General features: G+C 40.5%; 1 protein-coding gene across 4 annotated transcripts in view; it reads left to right on the top strand.

Moving 5' to 3' along the window:
* The first annotated feature begins 1,224 nt into the window (after nt 1–1,224).
* Nucleotides 1,225–22,607, top strand: part of LGR5 (leucine rich repeat containing G protein-coupled receptor 5) — a 90,298-nt gene continuing 68,915 nt past the window's right edge. For all 4 annotated transcript variants that reach the window (XM_089524108.1, XM_089524107.1, XM_089524106.1 and 1 more), the window contains exon 1: nt 1,225–1,590. In XM_089524108.1, the coding sequence (XP_089380234.1) occupies nt 1,304–1,590 (287 nt within the window). In that variant the 5' untranslated portion in view covers nt 1,225–1,303. The remainder of the gene's footprint in view (nt 1,591–22,607) is intronic.

The following is a 22,607-nucleotide window of genomic DNA, read 5'->3' as shown; positions in this document are numbered from 1 at the left end:
ATATCCCATCTGGATTACTATAATGCACTCTATGTGGGGCTGCCTTTGAAAAGTGCTCAGAAAGTTCAGCTGGTCCAAAGAGCTGTGGCCAGGCTGTTAACTGGAACTGGCCACAGGGAACATGCAACTCCCTTGTTGCAACAGCTCCATTGTCTGTCAGACCATTTCCAGGCACAATTCAAAGTGCTGACTTTGATCTATAAAGCCCTATAGGGCTTGGGTCCAGGCTATTTGAATGAGCGTATCTCCCTGTATGAGCCCCCCTGAGATCATTGGGAGAGGCCCTTCTCTTTGTCCCACTCCCCTCTCAGGTGCATTTGGTGAGAACAAGAGAGAGGGCCTTCTCAGTAGCTGCTCCCAAGCTTTGGGACTCTCTCCCTGGGGAGGCTCCATCCCTGCTGTCCTTCCAGCGGCAGGTATAGACATTCTTGTGCCTGCCCTGTGTTTTGGGTCCTGCTGAAAGGGGGGGGGGCATTTGGAACTCCCTCTTGCACAGAAGACTTAAATGTAGTAGGAGACGTCCTGGAAAAGGAGGACTGGTCTGGACCCTGGACTGAGGAAAGCAGAAACAGGCACCTCTCTCTCTCCATCCCCACTGATGCTGCTCCGCCTCCTCCCCCCTTGCTGCCACTCTCTGGGGCGCATGATGAACCCACCCACTGTCCCTCCAGGTTCTGGGCCAGAGAGGAGGGCTGCCAGGGCTGCGGGGGCTGCGACGTCTTAGTCTTCAGGCCCTTTAAAAGCGGCGCCCGAAGAGGAAGGAGGAGGAGAGGAGGATGGAGCTGGAGCCGCAGCACTGATTGCGCGCGCTGCGCTTGGAGGCTGCACCAGGGCAGCAGCAGCAGCAGGCGCAGGCGAAGCCCCTCCAGTTCTCTGGCAGCCACTTTATTTGACCCACAAACAGAGAGAGAGAGAGAGAGAGAGGCAGCTACCTCTCTCTCTCTTTTAGCCCTCGACTGTCTGCTCCTATTTGGGGTTTCCCTCTCTTTTTCTTTTAGCCCTTTTTTGCTCCTATTTCTGCATTACCTCTCTCTCTTTTTTTCGTTTCCTTTTGCCCTCCACTTCTTTCTGCCCCAATTCCTGCCTTACCTCTGTCTCTTTCTTTTACACTCGACTTTCTTCTCCTGTTTTTGGTTTGACGTCTCTCTCTCTCTTTTTCTTTTGCCCTGGACTTTCTGCTCCTGCTTTAGGGCCCAGCTGCCCCCCCTCCCCTCGGGCGAGGGGTGCTGGATGCCACTCCTCTAGGAAAGCCCCCCGAGAGCCCCGTGGCTGCTGCTGCTGCTGCTGCTTCCCTCTTGGCACCATGGAGACCTCCTCCTCCTCCTGCTGCTGCTGCTGGGCTCCCCCTCAAGCGCGCCTTCTTGCTCTTCTTCCGCTGCTGCTCCTTCTCTCGGTCGTCCTGCTGCTCTTCCCGGGCTCCCTGGAGGGCTCAGCCCCGAGGGCAGGCAGCCGGAGCTCCTCCGGGAAGCGCCTCAGGGGATGCCCGGCGCCTTGTCACTGCGAGCAGGACGGCATGCTCTGGAGGGTGGACTGCGCCGACCTGGGACTCCGCGGCCTCCCCGCCAACCTCAGCGCCTTCACCTCCTTCCTGTAAGTGCCCAGGGTCGCCCTGGCTGTGGGGCTGTCTGGGCTGCATCCACACTGGAGAGACAACCCGGTTTGGCACCGCTTTAACTGCCCTGGCTCAAGGCTATGGAATTCTGGGAGTTGGGGTTTGTTTGGGCCCACTATTCCCATGTCCCAGAGGTGATCTGGAGGGGACACTTCTGTAAAATTGGGGATATCTAGCAGCCCTTTGCTCAGTGCACTATAGATTCAGAGGAGAGGACTATGAGGATCTCTCCCCTCACTTCCAGTGCTCTCGAATCCCTTTGACTGATGCGATGCTCTTCCTCGTGAATCCTGATGCAGCCCTTGGTACTTTGTGCAGGGTTTTAAGGAGGACATTGGACATTTATCCACCTCCATGAGCTTTGCCATAGAAATTGTTAGGAGTCAGCATGGTCCAGGCTCCTGTCAAAGTTAGATGCTGCGATCTCTGAAACATGATGCCATTCGCTGAGATTACTGCAGACAGTTCCTGAGACCTGGGGTATTTCATTGCAGCTCTCCATCATGTCCCATGTACGTTCCTTATAGCACACTGCAAGATCATGCAGGCCGTATTCTGGAACCATTCATGTTGTATTTATGAACACTGGGAAATATGATCTGAGTGTGTACAAAAACCAAGTGCGTATAAAAAAAAGTTTGCATGGCGATGGCAAAATTCCATCGCAGGAAACTCCAGAAAACCACTGACTGAATGAAAGAGTTTAGCATGGTTTCTTATGTTCAGGTTGCTTTTTGTTGTGTCTCTGTGGTATTCTCTTGTGTGACAACTGACTTTAATAGTAAAGTAACTGTTTTAGTACATTACTGTGTTGTCATAAGGAAAGGTGTGTTGGAATGACAGGTAGAATATGCATATAAGAAGTGGATTTAGAGAGGGGTGGCAGCAAGATATAGTCAAGAGGTCCTCTTCATGTTGCAAAATATCCCAATGGAAAGTACATCTATGTAGACATTAACCTGCAACCTATACTTATCTTAACATGCATTTTTGTGTGCATATAGGGAGGCAGTGTTTGACTATAGAATTCCAGTTCATGTACATGGGATAATCTTTGCTTTGTTCTGGTACAGCTTAAGCTGTTGTGCAAACAAGGATATCAAATGAGAGGCAAATCCATTTAAGATGCACATAACACTGAGAAGAGAATTACAACAGGCTTCATAGAATATAGGGTTTATGCATTCCCTAAAAGAGTCTGTAAAGTGTGTCAGTTCCCCCCTCCAAAAAAATCATGCTTTAAACACCTATAAATTGAATATAAGGCATCTGCAGTCATCATTATGGTATTATCCATTTAAAATATGCACAGATTAAGTTACCTATTATACTGTGTTATGTATAAAATGTATTGTATACAGAGGAATTTATTTTAAAAACATAAATTTGATTAGACCAGCAGGGTTTTAGTTTGATCTTTGCTTCCCAAGGAACTTGTTGTTGTGTGCCTTCAAGTCATTTCCGATTTATGGTGACCCTAAGGGGAGCCTATGACAGGGTTTTCTTGGAAAGATTTCTTGGGGGGGGGGGTGGATGAGTGTGTTTGCTTTCCTTTGAGGCTGAGAGAGTGTAAGTTGCCGAAGGTCGCCCAGAGGTTTCCATGGCCAAGCGGGGATTTGAATCCTGGTTTCACAGTCTAACACTTGAACAACTGCACCTTGCTGGCTTTCAGCTTTGATTTACGGCATTTGGTTTAATATTTAATTAATGTCTATAGCTAGAATTAAAGAGGAAAATAGGGCATGTGCCCATCATCAGTGCTGGTAAATATTCTGCTAATATGTTTGGAGAAGTAGCATGCCCAGTCTAGGACAGGATCATTGGAGTTTTGTACTTGGAAGTGAATAAAGAAGCAATTATAGCATCCTGATCAAACTCAGTGCTAAAGTAGAGGGATGGAATATACCCCTAATATATATAATTTTTGATCTATGAACATGCATGTGACTTGAAGCTTTGTATTTCATGTTTTTTTAAAAACTATCTAGATGATGGCCAACAAATATATGAATGAAAAGAATGATTTTTTTTACATTCTTGCAGTGATATGTAAAGTAATAATAATAATAATAATAATAATAATAATACGATTTATTTATGTTCCACCTTTTCCTTGCTGAATCAAGGTGGATTGCAAAACAAAACAAAAGTAAATGATGATACAAAAGTAAAAACCTTAAGAAACAGTTTTATGTTCTCCTTCATAATGATAATGAGGGGCTATTAAAATTGGTTATGATTGTATCCGTATTTTGGCAACTTGGTTTTTGCTCTGTGTGCAGTAGCACTGTAATTGTGCAGCTCCATTCCCATATTTTTTTTTTTCTGGAGAAAATTTTCTTTTGTGGTGAAGAATTTTGGCTTTCTGGTGGCTGTAGATACATGGCAATACAGTGGTTCCTTTGTATCCTCTGGGGGTTGGTTCCAGAACCTCAGTGGATACCAAAATCTGTGGATGCTCAAGTCCCATGAACTATAATAGCATACTAAAATGGTGTATCTTATATAAAAAGTGGCAAAACCAAGATTTACTTTGTGGAGTTTATATTATTTTGAATATTTTCAAGCAATGGGTGAATCTGTGGATATAGAGGGCCAACTGTACTTGTGAGGTAGAACTTTCATGTGAACTATTTTTCAGTGTGAGTTCAGTGCAGAACAGTGTGAATTCAGAAAGTAGATCTTGTATTTCAGTGTTGTGTTAGGCTTTTAGGCACACTAGGACTCCACTGGCCGTGGAAATTCACTGGACAAGTCACACACTCTCAGCCTCAGAGGAAGACCATGGGAACCCCCTTTGAACTCATCTTGCCAAGAAAACCCCACCTTAGAGGTGCCAAAAGTTGGAAACAATGTGAAGGCACACAGCAACAGCAACTTGAACAAATTTTTGTTTTCAGAATGAGATAATATCAATTATTAGGAGCAGTGTACATTGCATGGGTTTTGTACTGTCACTTAAGTTTATTTCTGAAGACTAAACATGCTCCAAATTTAGTTCACCCTGGCATTGAATCTGTAGATATTGAATGTGTTCTGCTGGAAGATCAAAGGCACTGGATATGGTGCAGATCGTATTTATCAAGAAGCTTATCTCATGAAAAATTAGTTCTAGGCACAATAAGGTGTCAGATGTTAATATCTTGATATTGAAACTTATTGATATAAGAAAATTGTTCTTCCATACCAGGAGAGGATGCTGCAGCACTGTCATGTATATTTTAAACCACTGGTTGATATTCATCTAGTGTAAATGTGTTATAGAAGTGTCACATTCCACTGATATAGATTCTCAGATGACACGTTGAGTTAGAAATTTAAATTTCATTTTGCATTTTTGGAATAATATGATTTTATGAGAAATGCTTTATGTATTTATTTAGAGTATTTATTCCCCACTCTTCAGCCAAAGGGCTCTCAGAGTGGCTTACAAATTGTTAATTAGACATTTCCCTTCCATCAGCCTTACAATCTAAAAAGATAAGACACAAAAGGAGAAGGGAAGGGCAGTAGGGAAGGGGAAAAATCCAGCAGATCTTCTCTTCCTCTGAGGCCTGGACCAAGGCAGATGGACTGGAGGGAGGGGCCCTTCTTCTAACTCTGGTTAGGCCTGATGGAGTTGGCCTACCCTTCTCTTCCATTGGATCAGGGACGTAGCCAAGGAGGGGGTCCATGGGGCCTGGACCCCCCCCCCTTCCATTAGAAAAATGATGCGCCCAAGCCCCATTATAATGGTGGCACTTAGTCTGGAACCCCCCCCCCCCCCATCCTAAAATCCTGGCTACATCCCTGACTGGATGATGGTGGATGGAGGGAAGGCCTTCTTTTTCAGGCAAGGCCCAATGGAGTTGGTCTGCCCTTCCGTCCCTCTGGATGATGGTGGATGGAGGGAGGGCCTTGTTCTTTTTCAGGCAAGGCCTGATGGAACTGGCCTAACCACAGAAAATAGTGAACCCTTTTGAATTGAATTACTGTACTTCTGGCAGAAGTTGACTACAAAGTTGTGCTGGAGGGCGCAGAAATGCCTAGAGAGAACACACAACTTTTGTGTTCAAAATCTACCAGAAACATACCATAGAATCAGTATGGAGAACCTAGGAAATGCTTAGAGAGAATGTATTTTTTTCAAACATGAGTAAGTGAAACTATGGGTACTAGTATAGGAGTCATACTGTACGATGAAACTACCATTTATGTGAGGAATAAATGGATAGTATAGAATACTGTTCAACATTAGGATTACATTTTTTTCCTGATTTCCTGATGTTCTTGAGCTGCAATCCTTAACACACTCAAAGTTTGAGTAGAATTGCAGTTAAGATAACCCAGTTACATAGGTATATCTAAATATTTGATATACCTTTGCATACTGATACAGCATATTAGAACCCTTTGGCTAAAATTTAAATACTTTTAAGTGCCTCAGATTTTATAGAGAAACTTAATTGTTTTGCTTTTCCTTTCTTTTCTCCCTTATTGAAACTGATGGGATTTATACATGTTTAACTTTAGCTGGTATATATTGGGGGGAGGGGGGTTTGGATAGTGACATCAATTAGATGGTTTGCTGCCATTACACTTCATATAGCAAAACATTTCATTTTTAATATACTCTATCAAAAGTATATTTAAAGTATGATTTTTTTCTCTCCGTGTACAGCACTCAGTTCCTATTGATTTAATGGAATTCCACATGTCTCTTTTGAGATTGAATTGGAAGCCTTGTTTTTTTAGTTGTTTTTTTCTTATCCTTGTGTTGTAGTAAAATCTAAAGCCAGGATCTTCAAGTCCTTTACACGTGGAACCTCCACTAGGTTCCTGTAACAGTTCTCTACCATATGAAAGCCTTATCTCTGTTTAAGGAAAGAGTAAATAACATGACTCAAGGAAGGGAGGGGATCCTTTCTTTCCTCCCCTTGAAATCTTTCTTATGCTTGTGATAGAATCAAAATGCAGTTTGCTTATTTTTTCACATGTTGATTCTTGTTTGTGACCGTGGGTTAAACTCAGCACAGAAAAAAAACAGTTTCAAGCATGTTTTTACTCTTATAATTTATTCCCAAATTTGTATTGTGAAACCTTTACTAAGCCAATCACAAAGACACAAAAGTATGTGCAAGATCTGCAGCCAAGATATTATAAAAATCATTGAGGAAGAAGAAAAGAAATGGAGGAAACTTGGGTCCAAATTCAGTTGGTAATGCTAAGCAGAGTATGGTAGACACATTGAATCAGTGCAGCTTGCTAAGTTGACACATATGTCAGTCCCATTGATTTAGTAGGTATACACTAGCTGGAACTAATGATTGTATTTAGTCCTAGATCTTTAAATTACGTTTCCTCTATGTTATTGTCTTAAGATGTAGTGAAGAGGAAAGATCTAAAAAACCATAAATGGGCTTCACCATGTGATGTGATGGTATTAGGTTTCACCCAAAGTAATCTCTAGGTTTTATTAGAAAAGAAGATGCTGCTTGTTATAGGAGAAGATAGTAGAAAAAGAGGAAGACTGCTTTACAGGTGGATAGACTCAATCAAGGAGGCCATGGCCCTGAGTTTACAAAATCATAAGCGGGGTTGTGACATTACAGGGTACCCTGGAGGTCTCTCAGTAGTGTTGCCAGGTTTTCAAAACAGCAATAAAGGATAATCAAAATGCATGGTTTGTGGCATTGATAGTCAGGAAATGACTATTAAGAAGATTGTATTCTACCTAAATACCAAATTAAAGTAAGCATGTATTTCTTTGCAAGACTGTCCATATTTTAAAATTACATGATTTATATATTTCTGTCTTTCCACACCCAAATGTATGAGCTTTTTTTTTAATCATCTTGCTCAGTTTATACAAAAGGAAAAGCTTTCCAACCCTCAAATGGGGGAGATCACTTATAGTAAGATACCCCTGACAGTCCTGTAAACGAGAAACTTTGCAGCCCTCAAATAAGGGAGATCCCTTAAAATAAGAGACACTTGGCAACCCCACTCATTCATAGGTTTGCCATAAGTGGAAGTCAACTAGATGGCACTTAGCAACAGTAACCATAACAACCACTAGGTCAATGGGAATGGGGAAAGCAATAAAGTTTTTCCCATTTTGAAAGAATTTCACTAAGTTCCAAAAAGAACTTAAAAAATAATTAAGCCTTGTAAAGTATGATGTTGTAATCTATTATGCTATGTCTTAATAAAGGCAACTTTGTAAAGACTTTGGCTTCATACCACTTAACCCAAGTATTTCTGGAATGAACCCAAAATAATTCAGTGAAACAACAAGAAGGATATTCCAAAGTGCAGCCTAAAATTGGCCTCTCTCCCAGGCAATTCTATTTGTTCTTTCAATGCCTACTCTGCTAATAATGCGATATGTCCCACTCATGGATGACCCAAATTATATTTTATTATTGGCAGTGCCCAGATTAATATTGGCTGGGAGAAGTCCTATTTTAGACAGCTCTCTACCCAGCTTTCCATATCTTGAGTTGTACTACCTAGGGCATGTGAAGGCTTATAGTCTACATGAACAGGACCTTAATTTTGTTTTCACTCTTCCTAAAAAAGATTACCCCAATATATGGCTTTGAGCCTTAGTCTGAACTTTTATAAGATGAATGTAACTCGGCCTTTTGGCTAAGATCAAGTGTGTGTATAAGATGAATGTAAATCTTATATTATGAATAATTGTCATTATTCTTGAAGGCATAGCTATATAACTTTGTCTAATGTTTAGTCAAGCTGTAGAACTAAAGGAAGCAGGTAAGGGGAAGAATTTTATTCCTTCCCACAATTTCACACATTGCTTTGGTAGACAATTTTAAGAAGAAAATTGTTATGTGTGCCAGACATAAAAATGGAATCTCAGATGGAAAAAGAGAGGAGTGCAACAAAATTTGAAGCACACACACTAAAATATGGAGGAGAAGAAAATGATAGCCATCTAGCTATCAATCTGACCTGATCAGTCTGTTGTCTAGTTTACACCTAAGTTCATTATTCTTTTAAATAAATATTATTTAGCTGAACAGAATGTAACATCTGAACCTGGTAAATAACCCCAATAATATTTATTACAATCCACGTTGAGCTTATGAGCATAAATTTGGGGGGGGGGGGAGATAAATACAAGCAAAAAATAGCATTTTTAAAAAATGCTGTTTTTCAGCACTGAATCTTCTTGTATTTTATTAAAATACAACACAAACCAGTCACTTTCCCTGTTTTCTAAATCTCTGTGTTGTTTCTTTTTAAGGGTTGTGTTCATCTAAACGTGGATTGTAATGAAAAGCCCTTGTACTGACTTACATCTTTTTGACTGTGTGTGTGTGCGTGTGCGTGTGTGTGTGAGAGAGAGAGAGAGAGAGAGAGAGATTGACTGAGCAAAGGTGTGAGTGCTGTGTAGAAATATGTAAGCTGATGGGGGGGGGACTCTTTAAACTAGTTAAAACACAAGGATCTGGCAGAGTGAAAAGTACCTTCAGTTTGGCTTAGTGTCTGGAGTGCTGAGGACAATTGGCCTGACAGAGGGAGCCCGACTCCAGCTGAGAACGCGTGCATGGAGGTGACCTTCCCAGTCAGTATGCCAACTGAGATTACACTTTCTTCAACTGTTCCCTTGTTAACCCAGCTTTTTCTTCAATATGGTTTGTCTTTCAAAGGCTGGCTGCTATAATGGCAGCACAAATCTGGAACAATTTGGGTTGCTTTCTTTTCATACTTACTCTGATTCCCGTCGATTCTTGTTTATGGCTCTGATTTTTAATAATTTCCACTCAAATGGATTGGATTTGCATCCAAAATGAGTAGGTATTGTAGAACTGTTAATTCTCTGCAGTTATTTAAAATGTTATAACAATTTCCAGGTAGGCTTCTGTGCTGTTCATTAAGTCAGGGATTGGGAAAGCCTAGCCCATGGCCTATATATGGGCCCCCAAAGGTCATTTTTGAGATCCCAACTGCTTCCGCCAGGAATGCACATCCAAATTGACCTCAGATACTTGGAACCTTTTAAAATAGCTATTTTTGAGCCTAAACTGGACCACCACAACACACCCAAAATGTGGCAAAATTGCCCCACAAAAAAACCGTAAGGGCATGTCTATCAATTTTCTATTATTAATATGTTTTCATATATATAACATATTTTTCTTCTTAGCCATGAATCCCCCTGAATGACCTTGGACAAGTTACATGCTCTCAGCCTCAGGGGAAGGCAGTGGCAAACCTCTGAACAAATCTTGCCTAGAAAACCCCATGATAGGGTCACTTTAGTGTCAGAAATGACTTGAAGGCACACAGCACTCACATATATATTCTTTCATAGGTGGGCTTTGCAACAAAGGTGCAGCCTTTCAAAGTCTCCTGGCAGTCAATGCATTCCCCAGCATCGGTCTCTGGCATTTGCCAAACCCTAAACTCATAATTTATCTAATTTCTGAGCTGCTGAAGCTAGGGTTGCCATAAGTCAGGACCTCCAAACCGGGACAAATGTAGGGCAAATGTAGGGCAACATTTTCAAATGTAGGACACATTTTTTTAAAAATGGAGGACATGCGAAAAAATTGAGGTTTTTTTAAAAAAATCTTAATATAAATGCATGTTTTTTAGGCATGATCAAAATGGAGGACATTTTGGCATTATTCCTAAGACAGATGGCAGAAATGGACTTGCCCTCGGGTTCAACTGTACTTCTCAGAGTTCAACTGTACTTCTCAGAAGTGTGTACTTGGTCAAGGGACTGTGGTTTTTCTTCACTGCGCATGAGTTTGTAAAAATCACAGCAAGTTCCATTGGCCGTGCCTCAGAGGCTTGTTGATATCAATATCACCACCACCATCATCATCATCATCATCATCATCATCATCATCACCATCACCATCATCATCATCATCATCATCATCATCACCACTATAATTGGCCAAGAAAGGCAGACTTGTTAGCATTCAAAGTGCCATAAATACACAGAAAATGCACTTGCATATATTTAATAATAAAAAATAATTTAAAAAAACAAGGCAGGGGTGTATATATTTAATAATAAAAATTAATGTAATAAAATAAAAAACAAGCAATAATAAAAATTAATGAAATAAAATAAAACAAGCAGTAATAAAAATTAATGAAATAAAACAAGCAATAATAAAAATTAATAAAATAAAACAAGCAATAATAAAAATTAATGAAATAAAATAAAACAAGCAATAATAAAAATTAATAAAATAAAAAAATAAAAAGCAATAATAAAAATTAATAAAATAAAATAAAATAAGTATTTTATATTTTTAAAAATAATTTAAAACCCCCCAAAAACCAAGGCAGACCTAATGGCCACTGACTCAGCTTTCCTCCAACTCCTCCTCCTCCTCCTCCTCTGCCCCAATTCTGCCCTTCAAGGCACCCTTCCTCCTCCTCCTTCTCCTCTTCCTCAAGGCTATGGAATCCTGGGAACTGTAGCTCTGTGGACTATTCAGCCTCCTTTTGTCAAGAGAGCTCTGGTGCCACAAGAAACTACAATTCCCAGAATCCTATAGCACTGAGCCATGGATGTTTAAGGGGGGGTCAAACTATTTCTGCAGCCTTTTGCTACCCCAAAGCCCTTCCTATTTACAAGCAAGGCAAAATCTCTTCCTTCCAAGCCATTGAAAACCAACCCAAGTGGAGGGCTGATTGCTTCTTTCTCATTGGTCAGCTTCAGGAGAAATTTGCATATTACAAGTAAAGGTGTTTAGGGCCTCAAAAACGATACTGTGATAAAGAATTACAAGAATACTGACGCAGTATACATTTAAAAGATGAGGCAATTAGACTCCCAGTGAAACATGAACGATTTATGGCCTTTTTTTCCCTCACTGTAAACTGGAAAGTAATGCCTTTTGCAAGACATATATACCAAGTGGGCTGGCAATAGCTCTGAGTGGCAGGTGTCCTGAAGACCTGCTCTCTAGGCGAAGCCAGACAGGGAGGCAGGGAGGATGGGACACAGCCATGGGGAGGGGTGGAGCTGCCTCCAGGGCCTTGCTGGGGGGGGGCATCCTGGGGGCAGGGCCAAACTGGGGCGGGACTGTGTGGCCCCGTCCAAACTGGGAAAGTCCCGCCCCCAGGTGGGATATGGCAACCCTAGCTGAAGCTGCTTTCCCTGTTGCTAAATGGAACAGAACTTTTGGTGGGATTGATTATTCTGACTGGGAAAGTTAACATTACAATACTGATTAATGAAGTTCATAAGTCATTCTGTTTAACCCTTTCAATAACAGTGAAATAGATTAACCTCAAAGGGCCTAGTTCATAATTCAACTGTGCCAGACAGATCAGTGGGTACTGTTATTATTACACAAGATACAGTTAGAGGATTCCCAGATTTTAAGGTTCCACATATCCCATTCCTTATCTCATTCCCCCCCCCCACACACACACAATAATTTCTAAAACCAAAACAAGCACCAGGACATGACAAATGGAGTGACCAATGTCAGAAAATGCAGAATTCTTTGGTATTTTCTGCTTCAGGAATCACTGAAACAGTAGTAGAGGATTGCTTGTTTACAGCCTTCCTCACCTTACTCTAAATGGTTAAAGATTCTTGGTCTGAGGTGCAGGTGGATTATTCCATTGTTAGAAAAAAGAATGGTACAAATGTTTTTCTTCTTTGGCAATAGGCGTTTGATTCTTTCCTCTTTACCCCTTAGCTTCTTCCATGCTGTTTCTCATCTTTTGCCTTCTCCCACCACAACTCCTTCCTACACTGATCATTTCCTAAGTCAACCCAACACCTCTCTTTCTTGTCCTGTTGTTTTTCTTTACACCACCTGCCAACTATTGGTTAAATGTCTTATATTACATATAACCTGGCATACACAAATATGTGCCCTCGTGTTTTATAGATGCATTATGTATTTTTGGTGATGTGCAATTTGCCCCTTAAAAGACACAGCTACCCCCATCTGACAACTGAAGCATTGCATGCATCATTTCTGATGACACTGGCTGTTTATTGCATGGCAGATGGGTTTTGTAGTTGTCTCTTCTCAGATATGCATGCAGTTCACTGCTGTTCAGCATGCTGAGCCAGTACAGAGAAAGTAGTTTTAGCAATTTACCCAGAATGAGTAATGTCTGTGTTCTGGTGAAAAAGTCAAGATAAAGCTCCATCAATTCTGAATGAAATTAATCAAAATTTAAATTCTCTTGTTAAGAGTTTGTGAATTTACTGTTTTAACAACTCTGACATATTAAGCTATAGTGCTTCCTACTACACAAACAAGTATTTCCTGTTGTCACAGTAACTAAAACACAAGTGTATGATTTAGAAGTGTGCCTCGCGTGCCAAAATATTTATATGGCAAACAGTGATTTTCCTAACACTTCGCATACAGAGAGGTTGGTCTTAAGTCACTGAATGCACTCTCAGGGAATTGTTAGGCTTCTCTTCATCTCCAGACAAGGAGACAGATCTCAGGGTGACGATCACCAGGGGTAGGTGGGTGAATAATTAATGTGAAGTAGCTTAACAACCTTCTTGATACATTCCCAGCTAGTATCATAGCTTTCTCTGTGTAAAGATATTTGCATTATGCAATGTTGGTGCAACAAAAAGCCAGGATCAAGGCAGGAAGTGGACTTGTAACGAACCTTCTTGTTGGACAGCTAATCCAAATCCTATAAGTAGCCATGCACAGCCTGGAAAGAACACTTGATGAAGGCTGCCAATGAGCCTTCCATAAACCCCAACAGCAGCATGGGATCTAAAACAACTAATCATATGTCATGTATACTTCAAATAAAGCCATGTGAGATGTGAAACCTAGGAAATTACCGCACTAGGGTAAAAGCATTCCCCAATGCGTTCTCACGGGCGCGAGCCTGGAGCGTGATGAGAACCAGAACGCTAGTTTACCGCACGGCGGAACGCCGCCGTCGCCGCCGCCGGGCATTCTAAATGTGTTCCAAATGTGTTCCAGGGACACCATTTCTCGGAACGGTTCAAAACTGTTCCCAGAAATGGCGTCCCTGGAACACATTAGGAACACATTTGGAACACATTTGGAACGCCCGGCAGCAACGACGGCGTTCCGCCATGCGGTAAACTAGCGTTCTGGTTCTCATCACGCTCCAGGCTCGCGCCCGTGAGAACGCATTGGGGAACGCTTTTACCCTAGTGCGGTAATCTCTCTAGTGGGAATGGTGGCAGCAAAATGCCAAACTGACTTTATGGGGGAATCCAGATTTGAAACTTGGTAAGGAACTATTTTTATGGAAAATAACCAGTTTTATGTGGGTCGATAATGAGATTCTTACCATAAATCAGATACTTGGTGTTGATGATGAGTTTTTACCTTTTTCAATTTTGCAGGAGCAATTTAACTTACCTCTATCAGCTAAATGATAATATTTACAAATGAAACATTTGTTACAATCCAGATTTGATCCTGCAGCTTTAAATGCATCCAAGGTTCCCATAATATTAGAGACATAAACTGAGGCCAACCAAGTATCCAAACCAATAATTTATATATATACATAGCTGTTATCTATAACTAAAGATGCAATGTGAGGTTTACAGCAAGAATGGAATAGAGAATTGGAATATCCAATTCTGACTAATCAGTGGTCATCCATATTAACATCTGTAACTAGTAAGCTATAGATCTTGTTTTTGTTATCCTAGAATATTATTGTATGTAACTGAGGGGCTGTTCAGACAGCTCTGAAGGGGTGGCATGGAGCCACCCCTGTTTCAGCCGGATCGGGGCCATGGCAACTGCACACAGCAGCCCCGATCTGGCCTTTCCAGGGTGCAAAAAAGAGGCAGCAAAAAGCAGCTCCTTTTTGAACCCTGGAAAGGGCGCCATAGCCAAATTGCCACGGTGCTCCTTCAGTGTTGCATCATATGGAGTGGCACACGGTGTCATGGTGCCCTAGATTCGAGCATACATCACGTGGACATGACATCCCGACTCCACCCCCAGGCTAGCCCAAAGTGCCGGTCTGTACAAGACCTGAGATTCCTTATGAATGCAAATAAATTTATTTTAAAAAAAGATTAAAAAAAGAAAAAAAGTTCCTCTTTACAGATAAACCTGTCCCATTTCCCTGATTTTTACAAGGTATATTCACATTTTTTACTTATCACAAGAGGTGGTTTGTAGTCACACAAATAGAATATTCTGTTCCAAACTAGGAGAGACTGCAGTACTTTGCCTGAGCCTAGTCGGAAAGGAAAGACTCTACCCCTCCTCTCCTTCCCTCCTGCTAAGTTCACTGAGTGCACCAACTGAAATAAGCCGAGGATGAAGGTGGAAAGTGTAAGAAGGAGCACAAAATTCAAAGTTCTTTTTAAAAACTGAGAAATTGGGATGGAAGAAGATTAACCAGGGCCATGCCTGCCAAACCAAGATGGTTGGAAAATATGTCCTATTTACATATTCTGGGTGCATTTTGTACAGCAAGCTAGGAATCCATGGGAACCTTGGAATGCCATGAATCAGACGTGTGCTGGTGTATACTGCTTGACTGCTCCTGAAGCCATGGTCCTTCATAACACATTTGGTTCATTATGTCATCTGGCAGTGGGCAACATCACTAGTTTGTGCTCTCCCAATAAGCAAGAGAAAGCATCCCAAAGCAAACTGTGGATTCTTTCTTTGATTTTTTGAATAAAATCTAATTGAAGAAAGGAAGCTGTCTCCTGCCAGATAACACAATAAAGGAACAACTGACTGAATCTCCATAGTCTGTTTAGCCACTCCCAGAGCAAATGAGAACAATCTAGCAGAGTTCATTAGCTGCTTGTTCATGACAAGCCAGAGGTTTTTTTTTATCCTGACTTGCAAATACAAACATTTTCTAGCAGTTTATTGTTCATACTTTTGGTATGCATGTTTACACTGTCAGAAAAATGGACACTTAAGGACTTTATCACATAAGGCTTGAAAAGTGGATTAGAACAGGATAGTGGCATCTGCAGCCATACTTTATCACACGATGCTGTGCCTGGCTGTAGCCCATCTCTTCCTGGAGTGCGCCTTCTCTTTGATAGGCAAAACCTGTCAATGCCTCCCATGTGATTAGTGTGTGATGAGTTCCTCCTGAAGCAGTTCTGATATGCAGGCATAGTGTCACTGGGCATGATTCTGCACCTCTCCCACTCTCTCTATTTCCCCTCACTATTCCCAAGCATGCTGTTTTTCTTTCTTTTTACAGTTTAATTTTGTTTTACTTGATGGATTTCCATGATCATGCAATTGTGCTAAAATTAAAAATAAATACAGGGGAAATGGCATGCTAAGAAGGGCATAGATCAGGGAATCAGGGCTCTGGAGGCTGGCACGCAGAAGTCAAATGCTGGGATGGAAGTAGCACCGTGGTGTTTAGGAGGAACTGTGCAATAATGACTGTCTCTGACCCAGTATGCTTCCTTGATATTGCTGCCTTATGAGCCTGCTCTGAAAGTTCTAAGTCACATTTAGAATTACAAGTGAGACAGTCATGTATAGCAAAGAAAATCACACTGAAGACACACTTGAAATATCAATTTTAGTCTAATATTTAAAAAAAACCCTGCATGTGGACCATACAATCAGAATTAGTGAACATAGCTTTAAAACAGGCAAAATTCTTTGTTTATTAAGTGTGCATTTAATTTTATCTTGTAAGGAAGAGGCTATATTAGAATAAAGATAAACAGTTCAAATGTCAGTACTAAATCCAATGAAATGACAAAATGTGGGCTGAATATGTTTCAGAATCTGAAAACTATAGCATGTAACAGATAGTTACAGGGGGCAATATAAATAACAGACTTTATTGATATACTCTACAGGACACAAAACATATGGTAATCTCAAAATTATACTGTCAGACAGTACAAGGACATATGATAGTGGAAAGCTTGATAATTATCCAGTATTCCAGTCTCCAAATATTTGTAAATGCTGCTGTCTCTTTAGGCCATTTATTGTACATGTTTCAGCTCTGTGATCTTCAGAATCAAAGAAGCTGAGTAAAAGAACAGAAGACCAATTGTGACATTAAAAATATCAAAACAAAGACTACTACATTTCCTGAGAAATAAAAACTGTCACATTCAGATATCATTGTTGCTGGAATCGCTGATTCTTAATTCTGTAGACAGTACACAGAGATTTTGCCTCTCTGTAATAAATGATGACTATTTTATGTAGATTTTTTAAAAAAAAAAGTATTTGATTTACTATATAGATTGGTACATAAACTTTAGTGAGAGTTGGCACATGATGTGTAGAAATAAAATATCTTCATTTGCTGACCAACTCATTGAATAATGAGGCCAGACACAGAGAACTGGGTTATAAAAATGGGCAACTTTATTAAACTCAACTTTAATTTCTTCAAGAACTGCAAAACCAGGGGAGAGAACCTTGTGTAAAACAGCTGGCAGATGGTCTGTTCTAAGACCAATTCCCCAGCTTCCAAAGGGCGAAAACACCTGAGCCCCAAGGATAATCCAGAAGTGGGTTGCTCCCTGACCAGCCCGCATCTGGAAGGCCAACCCAAGACTCCCCCACTTAACTTGCAAGACTTAAATCTCAGGCTAGCCCCAAGGCAAGTCTCTTTTCCTTTGTGTTTAGTCGCCAGACATAAACCTCAGTTCCAGAGACCCACCTTCACCCTTTAGGAGGGTGCTGAGGTGTTCACTGAAACCTCTATTCCCCCCCTCCCGCCTATGCCGTGAGACCTATTTATGACCACACTCAAAGCCAATTGTCTGATTCCCCAATTAACAGTGCAGGGTAGGCAAAAAAACCCTTCTAAAAAGGGGAGAAAATTCCTATGCGGCCCCGAGGAGACCAGAATTAATCTTACACTGTTGTTAAAGTGGGAGGGTGGGTCAGCAAGCTTTAAATAGGCTTAGCTCCACCCCCTCCCTGTCTAATGACCAATCATGCATGCCACTTTTCTTTAAATTTCTATATATTTGCAATTTTCATCCAATTCTGTCAAGATTTTTTTTAAAATAAACTATTGGCAGTTTATTTTTTCAACTATAAATAAAAAGGAAGGCGTATAGCAGGCAGTGTTCTATTTATCTGAAAATCAGAAAGCATAAATCCCTCTTATGGGTATACTATATCTACAAATTCATTCAATGATGACAAAAGGTGGGGGGGATATAAGCTTTTTTCTATCTTGAGCAGTGGTTCCCAACCTGTGGGTTGGGCCCCCTTTGGGGGTCGAATGACCCTTTCATGGGGGTCGCCTAAGGCCATTGGAAAACACCTATTTAATTAGAGTTATGAAGTAGCAATGAAAATAATTTCATGGGTTTGGGTCACCACAACATGAGAAACTGTATTAAAGGGTTGCAGCATTAGGAAGGTTGGGAACCACTGATCTTGAGTAACATTTAATGGAGAGTGTGAAGATGTTGATTTCAGATTCAAACCAAACCAAACCAACTGAGTTGGACCATGCTGTTTTTCAAATCAACTGGTCTGGATCTGAGTCTAATCTTTGGGTTGGGGCACACCCCTGTTAAACATCATTATTTCCTTTATAGTTCAGACAACTTCACTGGTTACCTTCGGAGTCCATTCAATTCATTAACATTAAATCAACAACTAGAGCGTCTCTCTGTCTTTTTCTAGTAGGATTAATGGATTTGGCCATGATTGGGACATCTAGCAGTAAAAGCTCTTGCTGGGAAAGCTCGGGAGCTTGACTAATTCCCAGCAGTGCTGACTTCATAAACTTTTATTTCAAACATTTAAGTCTGAAGGAAGATTAAAGATAATGACTTCATGCTGATATCTTTGAATATGGTGCGCACAAAGATCTGGTCTATATTAGAAAAGCTACATCAGGAATGTGAGCACCAAAATTATACATATCTTATCTGAAGTAAAATGCATGTTACCTGCTATTCTGAATTGTTTAAACAATATAATAAGTATGAAGAATTTGAACCATTAAATACTAGAAATGCAGTGCAAACAATAGCATGGGAAGAAACAACATGGTTCAAAAATGTTATTTTTTTAACAAGGAAATTGAAGTGTTAGTAGCATTCTTGTGAAAAGATGTCTTTATTGTGACAAGACCACCAATTTTCACTAGCAAAGCAAATTGTTATTATATTGTCTCCCCATCAATGCACATGGCTTCAGAATCAGTATTCAGGAAAGTCAGCAGAAAAGGGGGTGGGGGCAAATGGAAAAATATTTTCAGCCTGTCTGACAAGACTACATAATAAGGTTGTGATCAAAGGGTCTTAATACATGTTACTGGTGTGACAAACAACATTTTTGTCCCTTTATTAGATTTATTTTTCTCCTGAAAAACTGCAGTGACCAGTGTATAGTTTTTCAAAGAAGGCTGGCAGTGTTGTATTCTTTGATTCCTAATTAACACCTTCAGTCTCAAAGGAGAACTAACAGAAATACCATAAAATGTTGCAGCTGCATTGTTATTCCGCTCGGTTGGTTTGTTAAAAGTCGGCTGGGCATTGGCAGCTGCAATAAAGGGAACACTCAATAGATGTTTTGTACTGTGCCCAGTGAAGTGAAAGAAGGCAACCATTTTATTTTCAAATGGGCAGCTGCATTGTGAGATTTAAATGGATCTAAATATAAGATCTACTGTTAATGGCTAGTAATTGACAATAAATAAAGGAGCAGCATAGCCAACATGCATCTATTATGTCTATGGCACACAAATTTTAAGAAAAACTTTCATGAGGAAACAAACTTTTGCAGAACTTTATGAAAGTTCAGAGTGAAACACATTAACAGGGCAAAGCCTTTACACTGAAATTAGAACAGTGTTCTTTGAGCCCATGCTTTAAAATATTTCACTTATCCATGGAAGGTGGTGGTGGTGGGGATCCTTCTTTTAATGTTATGCTTATTTTTGCCATCTACTTTATTAAAACAATAAGTTCATTTTCCCATCCAACTGAATCAATTGAGATGCTATGTATTTTTATTTCACATTCTGGAATTCTAATTTCACAATAATACTGAAAGGAGGGAAACATTTAAACTTGGATCAGGTAAGTTGAACACACATTCAGAAAATGAAGTCAGGGAACTATGAAAATCTAGATGTTTAATCAAATGTTTGCTAATGTTCCTTGTTCTTATTCTGCACAATGACTGAACTAAAGAACTTCAGTGGCTATGTGAGAACTATTGTTCCAGACACAGCACTTGTTACAAACAGAGTCTGGACTGGCCGTGGGAAATACCTTCATATTTGACATAGCCACTATTTTAGAAAGAAAAAGGGTGGAATTGAACATATGGAGATTTTACTGCTGCATTCTAATCAGTCATGATCTGCCTAATTTGCTTTACTCATGAAGATAAACTAATTTTCCTGTAGTCTGAATATAAGAAATTAATAAGTTGATCCTTTCATATTTTAGAGAATGGCATGGAATGGCCTTGTTCATACAAGAAAAGATGCTGACTTAGGAGAGACACTACTATTTCTGCTACTATTTCAGATTGTGGTATTTAACACAGTGGAACAGTGCATTATCACTTGTTTTTAAAAAGCAAATTTTGTTTCTGTTTCCCAACTGGATGAAACAGGTTTATTTTTAATAGTAAAAAAATCTTGGTTGGAGTCTACAATGCAGCTTTAGTCCCATCAGTTCTGTTTTAGATTAGATTTTGTCAAGGATCAGTGGCTGAAACATGGCTTATGTGCCCCTGTTTTAAAAATATATGTTGTAATTTCATGCATTTACTTATAGTAATCCTATCTTTTTTTTAAAAAATCAGTTATTAAATAAAATGATACATACATATACTTATTTTTGTTTTAATCACTCTAACCAGATTGAGTCCTTTTCAATTTTTATGTTTACACTTTGCCAGCCAGGTCCCTCTGTTCTTTATCATTCAGCTATATAGTCTTATGTTGTAAGGTACATTTGCATTCTTAATTGCTAGGCCTACCTGACTTAGTGTACAGAATGGAGAAGTCTGTTTTATGTGATGGGGCAGTACAGGAAAAGATCTGAAGTGAAAACGGAAGGAAAGTATTCAAAGGATGCTGCCACCCTGCAGAAATAAAGCAATTTGACACCATTTTAACTGCCAGGACTCAATACTATGGAATTCTGGGATTTGTAGATTTGTGACATATTTAGCCTGCCCTGTCAGAGAGCTCTGGTGCCCCAGAATTCCATGTCATTGAGCCATGGAAGTTAAAGTGGTGTCAAACTGCTTTATTTGTACAGTGTGGCAGCGGCCTTAAATATGGAAGTGGGGCAAGCAACTTGTTGTTTCATTCATTTATTTGACAATTGTTGTTGTTGTGTGCCTTCAAGTAATTTCCAATTTATGGCAACCCTAAGGCAAACCTATCATGGGGCTTTCTTGGCAAGATTGGTTCAGAGGTCATTTATCATTGACTTCTCCTGAGGCTGAGAGTATGTGACTTATCCAAGGTTACCCAGTGGGTTTCATGGCTGAGCTGGGAATCGAACCCTGGTCTCCAGAGTTACAGTCCAGCACTCAAACCACTATGTCACACTAGCTCCCCATTTCACCTCCATTCTTTTCCCCCCTGCTTTACCTTTCTTTGTAGTCCAGCTAACCTCCTTTTGTTTCCCAAGAGACTGCTTTTTCACCACCACATTTTATCTTCTCTTTTTGTTTCTCCTGTGTTTTACTTTCCATTTACTTTTTTACCTTTACTCTTCCTCATTCCCTTTTCTCTTAAGTCCTCTTTTTCAGAAAGCCCTGAAAGATGCTGAACTTGGGTTTAAATTTGTCTGTCTTGGCCTCACATTTATTGGAGTCTAGGGAAGAGAGGCACCAAGGACACCTATTTGTACTCAGTCTTACCAGATGAAATGATCTGGCTCTCTCATGTTCCTTTGGAACTGTGCCTCAATTCTGAGCTGTCCAAATGATAATGCAGCCTTTTGCTTAGCCATGCAAATCTTTCTGGCCAAGTCCTGTAGCAGCTGGAAAATCATGGTCATCAGGCCATCGCACCATTTAATTTTGCAGTACCTGGGGGCCTGCATAGTCAGCTCAAGATCTTTTGCTGAAAGCAGCAGAAAGATGTCTCCAGCCATCACAATACCAGCCCGTGCTTTGCAACAGTTCGCTTTCAACTCAGGTGGACTGTATTGGAAATTTTTGCATCAAGATTTTCTACTGAACTGTTACTCTCACAACTTTCTTTGGAAAGATGGTGAGATAAGTATTTCTTTTACCTGAATCATTCACTAGCTAGGATATAGCTTCTATGTAAACTTCTGTTTTGTAAACTACATGTTTGTTATATTTTGGGGTCAGTCTCAGTTCTTAGGAAAGCATAGTTAGACAAGAGTGAACAGTGTGATGCGGCAGCTAAAAAGGCCAATGCAATTTTAGGCTGCATCAATAAAAGTATAGTGTCTAGATCAAGAGAAGTAATAGTGCCACTGTATTCTGCTTTGGTCAGGCCCCACCTAGAATATTGTGTCCAGTTCTGGGTGCCAAAATTCAGAAAGGACATTGAGAAACTGGAGCGTGTCCAAAGGAGGGTGACAAAAATGGTGAAGGGTCTGGAAACCATGCCCTAAGAGGAACGACTTAGGGAGCTGGGGATGTTTAGCCTGGAGAAAAGAAGGTTAAGAGGTGATATGATAGCCCTGTTTAAATATTTGAAAGGATGTCATGTTGAAGAGGGAGCAAGCTTGTTTTCTGCTGCTCCAGAGAACAGGACCCGGAACAATGGATGCAAGCTACAGGAAAAGAGATTCCACCTGAACATTAGGAGGAACTTCCTGACAGTAAGGGCTGTTCGACAGTGGAATGCACTCCCTCAGAGGGTGATAGTCTCCTTCCTTGGAGGTCTTTAAACAGAGGCTGGATGGCCATCTGTCAGGGATGCTTTGATTTGGATTTCCTGCATGGCAAGGGGTTGGACTGGATGGCCCTTGCGGTCTCTTCCAACTCTACGATTCTATGATTCTATGATTCTAAGAGCACACTGCTAATTTAATGCTAGGCCCTAACAG

The sequence above is a fragment of the Sceloporus occidentalis genome, unplaced genomic scaffold, assembly GCF_023333645.1.
Source record: "Sceloporus occidentalis isolate IW3139 unplaced genomic scaffold, rSceOcc1.0.p SCAF_5, whole genome shotgun sequence".
In the NCBI taxonomy this organism is placed as follows: Eukaryota; Metazoa; Chordata; class Lepidosauria; order Squamata; family Phrynosomatidae; genus Sceloporus; species Sceloporus occidentalis.
This window is presented reverse-complemented; position numbering and strand designations above follow the sequence as displayed.